At 37.4% G+C, this 14,210-nt stretch overlaps 1 protein-coding gene across 1 annotated transcript in view; it reads right to left on the minus strand.

The window, feature by feature from the left end:
* Window positions 1-14,210, minus strand: part of LOC133328020 (tripeptidyl-peptidase 2) — a 163,405-nt gene that overhangs the window by 113,186 nt on the left and 36,009 nt on the right. Inside the window, exon 13 of the mRNA XM_061536569.1 lies at window positions 14,085-14,190. Coding sequence (XP_061392553.1) covers window positions 14,085-14,190 — 106 coding nt within the window. The remainder of the gene's footprint in view (window positions 1-14,084; window positions 14,191-14,210) is intronic.

Below are 14,210 nucleotides of genomic sequence, written 5' to 3' on the forward strand. Positions count from 1 at the left end.
ATGAAAAACGCAGCGTATAGGGCAACCCTGCGGACAGTAGCAACACATATTGCGATGGAGAACTATCGGGAGAAAGGGAGAGAGGAGAAACGTATTTTCAGAAAGAAGAAGAAAGAACAAGAAAAACGTGAGCGTGAGCAAATCGAAATGTACAGGAGTCAGAATGAAGTCCGAAAATTCTACCAACGGGTAAAACACCAAACCGAAGGCTTTGGTGCAGGCACATCCTCCTGTAGAGATGAAGATGGAAACCTGGTGACAGATACAGACAGCGTGCTGAGGATCTGGAAGGAGCATTTTGAAAAACTTCTGGTATCAAATAGTAGCGGTGAAGTGGATACCCCAGAAACAATAATAGATGACGGTATAGATTGTATACCACCTAGCCAAAATTAAGTCAGAATAACAATCAATCGGCTGAAGAATAATAAAGCAGCAGGTGCCGATGGGTTAAGAGCCGAACTATTCAAGACTGGTGGTCAGATGCTGGTAAGGAACATGCACCAGCTGATTAGTACAATTTGGCTAGAAGAATGCATGCCCAATGATTGGAACCTCAGCATCCTGTGTCCCGTGCACAAATAAGGAGGCAAGACGATATGTGCCAACTATAGAGGAACAAGTCTCCTTCCCATCGCATATAAAGTGCTCTCCAGCGTATTGTGTGAACGACTGAAGCAAATGGTCAATGACATTATTGGACCATACCAATGCGGCTTCAGACCTGCCAAATCCACCATTGACCAGATTTTCACTCTGTGCCAAATCCTGGAAAAAAACCCACGAAAAACACATCCACACATTCCACCTATTCATCGACTATAAAGCCGCATTCGACAGCCCTATCCTTTCAGAGGTGTATAAATCCATGTCTGCGTTTGGCATTCCGGCAAACTTAATACGGCTATGCAGGATAACTTTAACTGACACAAGATCAGCAGTTAAAGTCGGAAAGGACCTTTCGGAGCCCCTTAATATCGAACGAGGATTCAGACAAGGTGATAGTTTGTTGTGTGACCTTTTTAACATCCTGCTGGAAAAGGTCATATGAGAGGCAAAAGTGAACACAAATGGCACTCTGTACACCAAACAACACATGTTACTCGCCTACGCCGATAACATCGACATAATGGGTCGAACATTGAGAGCGGTAATAGCCACCTTTGAACAAATTGAGAAGGAGTCTGCCAAAGTGGGTATGGCAGTAAACGGCGAGAAGATCAAGCTGATGGTATCAACGCGCAAGACGTCCAATAGACTCGGGCCAACTGTGGAACTTGAGAACTACAGCTTCGAGGTAGTCAAAGATTTTATATACTTTATAAATACCGCCAAATAAAACGAATTACATCAGTTTTGAAATTCGGAGAAGGATAGTGATGGCCAACAGATGCTGCTATGATGTGAGCAAACAACTCAAAAGCAAAGCCACCTCCCGCCAGACCAAACTCATACTCTACAAGACGCTGATACTACCCGTGCTGTTATATGGATCTGACGCATCGGTACTTGCGCAAGCAGATGAGGCAGCTCATGGGTTGTTTGAAAGAAAAATTTTCCGAAAGATCTACGGGCCGATCTGCGATGACGGTGAATATCGACGTCGAATGAACCATGAGTTGTACCAGCTATTCTCGGACAGCGATAATGTTATTGAGCTGCAGCAACTACGTTGGCTAGATCATGTTGTGGGAATGGACCAGAAGGCATATAAAAGCGAACCAGCTAAAGGTTCACGCAGAATGGGAAGGCCACGATTGAGATGGAAAGACCAAGTGGAAGACAACATTGCCGAATATGGTCTTTCAAATTGGAAAAACTGTGCAAAAGACCGACGCGCCTGGAAATCTTTTTTAAGCTTGGCTTATGGAAGGAAAGTTCTGTCACAAGCCAGATAAGTAAGTAAAAAAGGCGTAGATTTTTTTCAAGACCTAAACAAGGTGTAGATTTTGAAAAGACTTTTTTCAAAGAATTTCAACAAGGCATAGATTTTTAAAAGAATTTTTTTTCAAGGCCTTAACAAGGCGTAGATTTTTAGAAGAATTTTTTCAAGGCCTCAACAAGGTGTAGATTTAAAAAAAAAAAAAATTTCAAGGCCTAAACAAGGCGTAGATTTTTAAAAGAATTTTTTTCAAGGCCTCAACAAGGCGTAGATTTTTAAAAGAATTTTTTTCAAGACCTCAACAAGGCGTAGATTTTTAAAAGAATTTGTTTCAAGGCCTCAACAAGGCGTAGATTTTTAAAATATTTTTTTTCAAGGCCTCAACAAGGCGTAGATTTAAAAAAAATTTCAAGGCCTCAACAAGGCGTAGATTAAAAAAAAAAATTTCAAGGCCTCAACAAGACGTAGATTTGTAAAAGAATTTTTTTCAAGGCCTAGGTAAGACGTAGATTTGCATAGGAGTAAAAAGTAATTTAAAAAATTCACGCCTTGCAAACAATTATTTATATTTAAAATTTTTATTAAATTATATTTAAAATTAGTCTTGAACAATATTGTAAAATAATTAAGTCTTTTATCCACTGTCATTTATATTTCCTTTCCCTCATCAAATAGTTATTTTGAAAACTAGTTTCAAATTCTATTCATTTTTCTGTACTGTCAAATGAGTCTGACATGCAGTAAATTATCTTTTCTTCAGATAAAATTTTCTATTTTCATAGATTCCAATTTTTCATTTCTATCAACGCTTGCAGGCAGGCAGGCTACGAAGCAGGCAGACATGAATGACAATCAGCAGTCGGACAGACAGGACAGGAAGGAAGGATGTCACTTTTGTTATTTCTTATTTGATTTCATTAACTAATTTGCAGATCGGCAAGGACGTGAGGGGAGAGCGAGTGATGTTCGGTTATAGTTTGTTATTTTTGTTTAATTTGATTTAAATATAAGATAAGCAAACACACCGCACACACACATATTGAAAATCCTTCAGGGTCTCTACGGATAAGACAGACGGACAGACAGGCTGTGGACGACACAAGTCGTATGTCTTCATTCATCTTCTATTGAAACAAATTGAACTTTTGCCGGGGATTGTTTACAAAACCTACGGTTAAATTGCTTAATTAATTTAACTTCCTGAGGGGTGAGGGTAGATGGAGGAGCGAGAGAAAGAGAGGTTGGGAGGCCTCCTACAGCTTATTGCGTACACCAAACTAAACTCTATCGTGGCTAATGGGGCAAAGAGGATTATAACCAAGCGGGGAGTCCGTCTTCTGATATCCCGCCAAGAAGCAAAAGATTTTAAAGTCATATCGCAAATAAATAAATTCAAACGAACGAACAGAGCAGAACTGAACTGAACAAACTTTTCACCATAAACGAGAAATGAACGACCATCAGACACACACAGGACGACTGACGACCATAGCCCACCACAAAGCCAGTCGGGGAGGAGACCAACAGAGGAGAGAGATAGAGTAGAGATTTAAACGTTATTAAATTTCAACAAGTTTAACTTGTGGGGATTATAAAGCAGAGTTGTCGTTGTTGTTGCACTATTTGTGAAAATGTTTCTTCATGTTGCTCCAGTGAAAGACACAAAAATTATGAACGGAAGACAAGCGAAAACCCAGAAAGCAAAAAAAAAAACAGAAAACTTTTAGCTACAAATTAAGAGAGAGCTCAGTGGCAACAGCTACATCCACATCCAAACCAAGAGTGCCCTGGTCATGAATGGTGGCCAATGAATGAATGGAAGAATGAAATGCCCCAAAAGTCGGACTGAATGTGACGGCCATGAATGAAAATTGCTGCAAAGGAGCGGCCAGGAATGAAGTGTGGTCACAGGAAAATCTAGTCGTAGGAAACAGGACCTTTTTAGTGCCAAGCATTACACAGGAGAAAGATATGGATTAAGAATTGTATTTCAAAAATTAACAAAAGAAATAGTGGAACGATGGTGAAAGTAAAGGACATGGTGATGGATAGGGTTACAAAATACGCAAGGACCTGCAATAGATAAAATAATACATTTCCCGAAGTGGACGGACTTTTGTCAGGGCATGGAGTATTTAAAGAACACTTCTTCAAGTTATAAATAAAACAGGCGTGTATTTTCCAAATATTTTTTTCAAGGACTAAAGGCCTATTCTAGGTGTGGATTTTCAAAATAATTTTTCAAGGATTAAGGCTCTTTTCAAGTCGTGGATATTCAAAATATTTTTTCAAGGACTAAAGACCTCTTCAAGGCGTGTATTTTCCAAATATTTTTTTTTTTCAAGGACTAAAGGCCTTTCAAGGACTAAAGGACTAAGGCACTCTTGAAGGCGTGGATTTTCAAAATAGTTTTTTTTCAAGGACTAAGGGCCTCTTCAATGCGTGGATTTTCCAAATATTTTTTCAAGGACTAAGGGCCTCTCCAAGGCGTGGATTTTCCAATTATTTTTTCCAAGGGCCTTTTTCTCAAGGTCTATACAAGGCGTGGATTTTTTAAATATTTTTTCAAAGCATCTACAAAGCGTGGATTTTTTTAATATTTTTTTCAAGGACTAAGGGCCCCTTCAAGGCGTTGATTTTCAAATATTTTTTTTAAGGACTAAAGGCCTCTTCAAGGCACTGATTTTTAAAATATTTTTTTTTCAAGGACTAAAGGCCTCTTCAAGGCATTGATTTTCCAAATATTTTTTTCATGGGTCTCTTTCTCAAGGTCTATACAAGGCGTGGATTTTTTTAAATTTTTTTTTAAGGCATCTACAAACCGTGGATTTTTTAAATATATATATATTTTTTTTCATGGACTAAGGGCCCCTTCAAGGCGTGGATTTTCAAAATATTTTTTTAAGGACTAAGGGCCCCTTCAAGGCGTGGATTTTCAAAATATTTTTTCAAGGACTAAGGGCTTCCTCAAGGCTTGGATTTTCAAAATATTCTTTTTAGGACTAAAGGCCTCTTCAAGGTGTGGATTTTCAAAATATTTTTTTAGGACTAAGGGCCTCTTCAAGGCGTGAATTTTTTTAATATTTTTTTTTTTCAAGGACTAAAGGCGTGGATTTTCAAAATATTCTTTCAACGACTAAGGGCCTCTTCAAGGCTCAAGGGCCTCTTTCTCAAGGTCTATACAAGGCGTGGATTTTCTAAATATTTTTTCAAGGCATCTACAAAGCGTGGATTTTTTAATATTTTTTTTTTTTCAAGGACTATGGGTCCCTTCAAGAACTAAGGGCCTCTTCAAGGCGTGGATTTTTTAAATATTTGTTTCAAGGACTAAGGGCCTCTTCAAGGCGTGGATTTTCAAAATATTTTTTTCAAGGACAAAAGGCCTCTTCAAGGCGTGTATTTTCCAAATATTTTTTTCAAGGACCTCTTTCTCAAGGCTTCTAAAACGCGTCGATTTTAAAAATATTTTTCAAGGTCTCTACAACGCGTCGATTTTAAAAATATTTTTCAAGGCCTATACAAGCGGGGATTGTTCAAAATAATTAGTTCAAAAATCTACTACCAAGGTAGACATTTAAAAATAAAAATTAATTATGCCCCCTGCTAAATGTTTTGTATGTTCTGTTCAGCCAGTAATAAAAGGACCCCTGATAAAACCGCCATTGTAAATCTAGTAGTTTCTTTTGTCAAGTTGCTTCTTTTTCTGTTTCCATCAGAATGCCCTTCATTTAGCGAAACATTAAAGCCGAACCGACAAGAAAACTAAAATGGAAAATCAGGCTGGCTATGCCGCCGTGTACTTCTACTCTTCATCAGAGAAGATTGCTTAAAACGGCGTTGAGTGGCTTGGACAAGAACAACGGCAACAGAAATAATGGAAAAGGATGATGTTGACGACGACGATGATGATGATGATGACACCATGGCGTTACGGTATTTGAACTTTGCCAGTGTAAATATTAAAAAGAAAAACTGAACAGAACAGAACCGAACAGAACCGAACCGAATAGAGAACAAAAATCAACAACAAAGAAAAATAAAATACCAAACGGCAAGGACGAATGTCACCCTCTTCCTCCAATGGAAAGTTTTTTAGAATTTACCGAGCCGCCGCTGATGTCGCCAACCAGCCAACACACACAGCAGAGCGGAGCGGAGCAGCCGAGTGCTTTGGAAACTCAATTCAAACCAAACAAAGCTCAAACCAAATGTTAAACACTCACTTTTCTACAGCAATAATATCAACAATCGAGGGGGGGAGAATGGGAGAAGAGAAAGAAGGGGAAAGTATGGAGGGTCTAGAGACCTTATGTTAACGGCATTGGCAACGACAATGACAAAAATCACACCAAAACACAGAAGTACACAGCAGAGTGCGAGCGACAGACATTCCGACAGATATACTACCCAGGGACAGACTGGCGGACAGACAATCGCGCTAAATGATTCAAAGAAAGAAAGAAAAAATAGTGGAAGATGAAACATAAAAGAAAAACCCAAGCGACAAAAAAGTTGCAAACGAATAGGCAGATAATACTTATAATGGCTTCGGTAACAGCAGCAGGACAACTACCACAACAACAACTACAACAGAATAATGCTCGTGAAAAAAATTAGAACAAGAAACGCAACTTAACTCATAATACAAAGCGGCATGTCGACACAACGACGAAGAAGAAGACACCAATAATACCACAGGACCTCCTTGCCCCCGCCATTAGTGCAGAGAACACACGGACCAGCCACAAAGATTTCGAAGTGAAAAAAGCACCAGGAAACATGTACCACGAGAATATGACCAACCGGCCGGCCGGTCGGCCAGTCAACTAACCAAACAGTACATCAGAGTAGCTGGATACTCTGATGTACTCTGGACAACCGCAGGCCCTGAAGAGACTTCTGAGAAAAGAAGCAAAACAAAACACAACACACTAATGTTGGAAGGGCTGTCCGAAAGGAAATCTACAGCCCCTACATTCCAAAAGGGGGAAATACTTGGAACTAAAAACTGCAATGGCCCAATCAAATGCCATTAGCACAGCACTCCATGTTGGTCAGTAAGAATGCACTGTGGGGTTTGCAGTTCGTTTTTTCAGTTTTTAATTTTGGCACAGGCGGGGGGAGAGAGGTTCTATGTGTGCGATGCAGTAAAAAATTTGGATAAGAAAAGCAACGGAAATTGGCCTAATTTGAAGCAGTGGTTATCAGTCGAGAGTAAAGATGTAGGTTAAACGTGTTTATCCTAAACAAAAGCCAAACCAAAAAAATTATAATGGCACTCGAGAGGATAGAGGAGTTTCTTCTTCTCCGTTTGGAGGAAAAAAAAACAAACAAACAATAAAAATCAAATGGGGGGAGATGAAGAGCTAAAAACAAATAAACAACTAATTAAAGTGCTGCAAAACAAAAACAACAACTGCACATATTCAAAAGTTCTTTTAGGGGAAGTTTTCCCATAAAATAATACAATGAAGCTAGGGGATTTAATATTTGGGCCTAAAAATGTTTTTTTTTAAAGAAGCCACATAAGTGGTTTTTAAATGATATTTTTTTAAAGGTTCTATTACGTGTGGATTTTCAAAAAATATTTGTTAAGTCATAGGCTGGAGAGGATTTTTAAAAGAATTTTTTCCTAGGCCCAACAAGGCATAGGGTTTTAAAAAAAATTTCTCCAAGTCTCATTACGGGCGTAGATTTTTAAAATAATTTTTTTCCAAGACCCAACAAGGCGTACATTTTTAAAAGAATTCTTTCCAAGTCATAGGCAAGACGTAGATTTTTAAAATATATATTTTTTTTAAACACAACAAAGCATTCTGATGGAAACAGAAAACAAAAGAAACTAATAGCTTTGCAATGTAGGATTAACACTAGAACGCCGAAGGCAGTCATTTTGACCGCTTTCCAATTTCAAGTACAAAAGCAACTGTGCATTTAATGACACTTTTTTTTAAAATATGGTGACTTTTTGAACCTCATAGAATTACGTTTATTATAAAAAATTCACCAAATTTTAAAAAAAGATGTCATTAAATGCACAGTTCCTTTTGTACTTGGAATTGGAAGGATCCTTTTTACTGTCTGAACGTAAAATACTGAACATTTAACAGGGGGCATAATTAATTTTCATTGTTGTAGGGTCTACCTGAAGCGAAGATTTTTGAAAGCCCGAAACAAGGCGTAGAAATTTAAAGAATTTTTTTCAAGGCCCAACAAGGCGTAAATTTTTAAAAATAATTTTTTTTCTAGACCCAACAAAGCGTAGATTTTAAAAAGGATTTTTTTGTAGGCCCAACAAGGCGTAGATTTTTAAAAAGGATTTTTTTCTAGGCCCAAAAAGGCGTAGATTTTTAAAAAGGATTTTTTTCTAGGTCCAAGGCGAAGATTTTTAAAAAGGATTTTTTCTAGGCCCAACAAGGCGTAGATTTTTAAAAAGGATTTTTTTCTAGGCCCAACAAGGCGTAGATTTTTAAAAAGATTTTTTTTTCTAGGCCCAACAAGGCGTAGATTTTTAAAAAGGATTTTTTTCTAGGTCCAACAAGGCGTAGATTTTTAAAAAGGATTTTTTTCTAGGCCCAACACGGCGTAGATTTTTAAAAAGGATTTTTTTCTAGGCCCAACAAGGCGTAGATTTTTAAAAAGGATTTTTTCTAGGCCCAACAAATATGTTTAAAAAATCCACCTTTCGAAATAGAAAATTTTCCCTTCCGAAAAATTTCCTTTGTACTTAAATCGAAACTATTATTTTAAAGTGTCCCTGCTCGCCTTAAATATCCCCCTTCTCAATTACCATATTGAACGAATATCTACTTCGGAAACGGCAAGTTGTGATTAATTGGAGCAAATAATAGGCCAAATTGAAATTCCATCAATTTGAAAGAAGAAGAAAATGTTACCATTCAATATTTGTAGAGGTATTGAATTTAATTTCAATTGCTCAGGCATTAAGCCTCAGACAGCCTCCACCCCGTCTCTCCATCCCAACCGCAGAATGGTAAACAGATTTAATGAAGCAGATTCTCCTCCATTATGATTATCAACAACAATACTCAAATTACAGAATTGAATTGAATTTAGTTTCGAATGCACATGAAACTTGTGTGCAGCAGCAGCAGAGGCGGTCCTGTCGGCCTGCCTGGCATTACGAATATTTAAAAGGGAAATAAGGTGAAAGAAAAACATTTTAAAGCAAACAGGCACCACAAGGAGAAGCAAACCGATATGGGAATATCTCTGAAGAGGGAGCAGGCCAAGGGAATGTTAAAAAGAAGTATAACAAAAGAAGTATAACATTTCAACGCCAGGATTTCAACATGTCCATTTGTGTGTTTTTTTTTTTTCTTCACCACCAACAACAACAACTACTACTAATAATAATGTGGCAACTGTAGTGGTCATAAATGCAGGAACATTAACAGCAGCCTCTACTACACCAACGACAAGACAAGACAACTACAAAGTTTTCACTAACAACTTTGGTTACTCTCGCCTTTTGTTTAAATAAAATGCCAGGGAACAAGAAGAAGAAAAAAAAAGAGGATCGGAATGAAATAAAAAAATTTTCATTTCACACAAAATTCTAAAGAACAATTTAACACTTTGTGTGGCATCGACAAAAAAATAAAATGAAGGAAAATAGGCAATGCTAAGGATAGGTCGAACATCGAAGGCGCTACATAAAAAAATATTCGGAAAAAATAAAAGTAGACCTTGAAAATTGTTTTTCAAAACCCAAGGAAAAACACAACAGCTTACGGAAGCCTACTCCTCCCAATTTACCCAACTGCTTGACGAAAGCACCCCTTGTCCCCATAATAATATAGAAGCACAATGGCAGATAATTGCCCACTCCTTACATACTGCAGCAAAAGCAACACTTGGGTACCAAAGACCACCATCAAGAAATCCGTGGTACGATCAGAAGTGTCGTAATGCTACTAATATGAAAAACACAGAGTATAGGGCAACCCTGCGGACAGTAACAACACGTAATGCGATGGAGAACTATCGGGAGCAGTGTTGCCAATTTAGCACTTTTAGTGCTAGATTTAGCACTTTTTAAGCTCGTTTAGCACCAAAAAAATTGATCTAGCACCTAGCACTTTTTTTAGCATTTTTAATTTGTTCCAAGATTTTTTCAAAATTTTTAGTATCATTCCAAAAAAATTGCAGTTTCTCGATTTCACATTGAAGTTTCCGTATATTTCTCATGGTTGTGGTAGTCGCACAGGGCTATCCATATGATACATTACGTAACTACCACAAGTCTTAAATTTTCTGCGAAACTAATGTCAGTGTCGGTGAAATATTCTGTGAAATATCCACCTCCTGGTGTTGTAATAATTATCAGAGTATAACAAGTAAAAACTATGTAAACGGCCGAACTTTCTATAACTTCTATAACTATATAATAAATCACAACCAGCTCGATTGGAAAATGTGTCCAAGATCCGCAAAATACCGAATATTGGGGGTACCGTTATATGGGGGCTAGACCAATACTTAGACTGATAACAATATAAAAGTGTATTATTTCATACTCTAAATATCATCCGTTCAAATCGATAGATGTCGCACTTCAACAAAACCGGAATTTTATGCAAAATTGTATAGTTATAATCTACTGCAGTAATGGTAATACTAAATACTATTAGAATAGATAGACCCCTGTAAATATTTACGTAAAGCTCCACACCTTCTAGAATCTGCTCTTCTAGAATAAATGTGAAGAGCATATAGTTTAAATTTTGTATTTTTTCAAACAAAAGTCTGGGTCAACTTGACTTGCTCAATTTGCTTATTCATTAGCATTTTCCCCATGTACAATTTTGTGACCCCTAGAGAGACCAGAAACAAATATGAAATGCTTTGGTTGACTTCAACAGCCAAATATTGACCGTTTTTACCAAACACAATAAGTGTCTTCACTGGCCAGAACCGGATATGCAGAATATCGTGGCAATTAGTTCACAGCTATGACCTTTACTTTGTTTATAAATATTAATGGTCATACGAATAGTCACATACATCTATATCGACTCAGCTATCCGGGATATAACGATCCGTATACCAAAATGTAAGTCCAGGACCAAACTATCGAAGCACAAACACTTGCAATACCCTCACAACATAGCTATTAATTTAAATTTTAAGAAATATAGATCTCATTATAAAATATTATCAATTTTCTTATATTCATTTTTAGCACTTTTTTCTGGCACTTTTCTAAAATTTTTAGCACTTTTTAGCATATTTTTCAATTAAATCTAGCATTTTTTCTCAATCAAGTTTTGGCAACACTGATCGGGAGAAACGTAGAGAGGAGAAACGTCTTTTCAAAAAAAAAGAAAGAGCCAGAAAAACGTGAGCGTGAACAAAATGAAGTGTACAGGAATCAGAATGAAATCCGAAAATTCTACCAACGAGTAATACACCAAACCGAAGGTTTTGGTGCAGACACATCCTTCTGTAGAGATAAAGAAGGAAACAGATAAGAGAAGATGATATAGATTGTATACCACGTAGCCAGATGAGGTCAGAATAGCAATCAATCAGCTTAACAATAATAAAGCAGCAAGTGCCGATGGGTTACAAGCCGAACTATTCAAGACTGGTGCTCACATGCTGGTAAGGAGCATGCACCACCTGATTAGTACAATTTGGCTAGAAGAATGCATGCCCAATGATTGGAACCTCAGCATCCTGTGTCCCGTACACAAAAAAGGAGACAAGACGATATGTGCCAACTATAGAGGAATAAGTCTCCTTCCCATCGCATATAAAGTGCTATCCAGCGTACTGTGCGAACGACTGAAGCCAATTATTGTACCATACCAATGCGGCTTCAGACCTGACAAATCCACCATTGACCAGATTTTCACTCTGCGCTAAATCCTGGAAAAACCCACGAAAAACACATCGACACATTCCACCTATTCATCGACCATAAGCCGCATTCGACAGCCCTATCCGTTCGGAGGTGTATAAAGCCATGTCTGCGTTTGGCATTCCTGCAAAATTAATTCGGCTATGCAGGATAACTTTCCCAGGCACAAGATCAGCAGTTAAAGTCGGAAAGGACCTCTCGGAGCCCTACCGAACGAGGATTCAGACAAAGTGATAAAGTGAACAGAAATGGCACTCTGTACACCAAACATCACATGTTACTCGCCTACGCCGATGACATCGATAAAATGGGTCGAACATTGAGAGCGGTAACAGCCACCTTCGAACAAATTGAGAAGGAGTCTGCCAAATTGGGTATGGCAGTAAACGGCGAGAAGACCAAGCTGATGGTATCAACGCGCAAAACGTCCAGTAGACTCGGACCAACTGTGGAACTTGAGAACTACAGCTTCGAGGTGGTCAAAGATTTTATATGCCTTGGTACCGCCATAAATAAAACCAATGACATCAGTTTTGAAATTTGGAGAAGGATTGTGATGGCTAACCGATGCTACTATGGTCAGAGCAAACAACTCAAAAGCAAAGCTACCTCCCGCCAGACCAAACTCACACTCTACAAGACGCTGATACTACCCGTGCTGTTATATGAATCAGAAGCATTTGTACTTACGCAAGGATATGAGGCAGCTCTTGGAGTGTTGAGAGAAAAATTCTCCAACAGATCTATGGGCCGATTTGCGATGACGGTGAATATCGCCGTCGAATGAACCATGAGTTGTACCAGCTATTCTCGGACATCGACATTGTTAGACGTATTGAGCTGCAGCGACTACGTTGGCTAGGTCATGTTGTGAGAATGGATGAAGATGCCCAGCCCAGAAGGCATATAAAAGCGAACCAGCTGATGGTTCACGCAGATGGGGAAGGCCACGAATACGATGGAAAGATAAAGTCGGACACAACATTGCAGAAAATGGTCTTTCAAATTGTAAAAACTGCGCAAAAGACCGACGCGCCTGGAAATCTTTTCTAAGCTCGGCTTATGTATGTAAAGGTAGATCTTGAAAAATATTTTTAAAACAATTCACGCCTAAAAGTAGACCAGGGAATTTTTTTAATTATCCACACTTAAAAGTAGGCATTTTTTTCTACACATAAAATCGTTTGCATCAACTATTTTTAAAAATCCACGCCAAAGGCAGACTTTGAAAAAGCTTTTAATTTTGAAAAATTGAAAACAAAATACATACAAATTTTGAACAAAACAAGGCATGTTCAACATTTAAAATTACTCTCTTAACTTTGCAAATTTTGGTGTTATCCTACAACCATTTTTAAAAATTGTTGTTAAAAACTGTTATAGAATTAAAATATTGTTTATTTTGTCGTTATAATATTTTATCGATTTGAGAATAGTTAAATTTTGATAGTGAATCGACCCACAGGTAATTTTTTAAATTATCCACGCTTAAAAGTAGGCATTGATTTTTTTTAAATTCACGCCTAAAAGTAGACCATGATCAACTATTTTTAAAATTTACACGCCTAAAGGCAGACCTTGAAATAATATGTTTGAAAAATTCACGCCTGAAGGTAGACATTAAGACAACAATAAAAAAAATCACGCCTAAATGTAGAACCTTGAAAAAAATATTTGTAAAAAATTCACGCCTGAAGGTACACCTTAGAAATTATTTAAAAAACCCTTCCCCTAAAAGTAGACCCTGAAAAGAAATTATTTATATTGCCTAAGGTAGAACTTAGAAAAAAATGTTAAAATTACTATTCCCCATCCCCCGCCGTAGGGTATCAATAGTAAAAAAAAAACTTTTTTTGGTTAAACACAACTTTTCCTCTTTTTAGTTTTGTTTTTTTTTTCTTCAGTTTTTTGGAAGAACTGTTGATGTTTCAGTGCTGCTTTTGGCTCAACAAATATGGCAGCTCAATAACTAGAATTATGCTTTTGGACTATTTTTTTTTTTTTTTCAAAACAAAAAAATATAAAACTTTTTAAGAGAGAAAAATGAAAAAAAAAATAGATTGTATGTTATGGGAATACAATGGTATTTGGCCATTGTCAGATTGTTTTCTGTATGTCTATAAGTATGCTTATGGGGAAACTTTAAGCGAGAGATATATATGTATGTAGAGGAATGAACGATGTATGCACTGGAGCGTTTATACTTATTTCTAGTTTAAAAAAATAAGGCGCCTAAACATAGAATAGAAAATCAAATAAAGGAAGGAGGAAGAGTACAAAAAAAACTTTTGAAAAAATAAAAGAAATACTACTTACATGGACCATTCGACTGGATACCATGGAACTCCAAACTATATTTCAGATGACTGCTACCGAAGTTTGACCAGTACTTGGCAATGCACAGTTCAAGTATGTTGTTTTCCTATAGTGGCGGCGGCGGCG

This window comes from Musca vetustissima, unplaced genomic scaffold (genome assembly GCF_032173495.1).
Source record: "Musca vetustissima isolate MV318-11 ecotype Yass unplaced genomic scaffold, APGP_CSIRO_Mvet_v1 utg293, whole genome shotgun sequence".
Taxonomy (NCBI): domain Eukaryota; kingdom Metazoa; phylum Arthropoda; class Insecta; order Diptera; family Muscidae; genus Musca; species Musca vetustissima.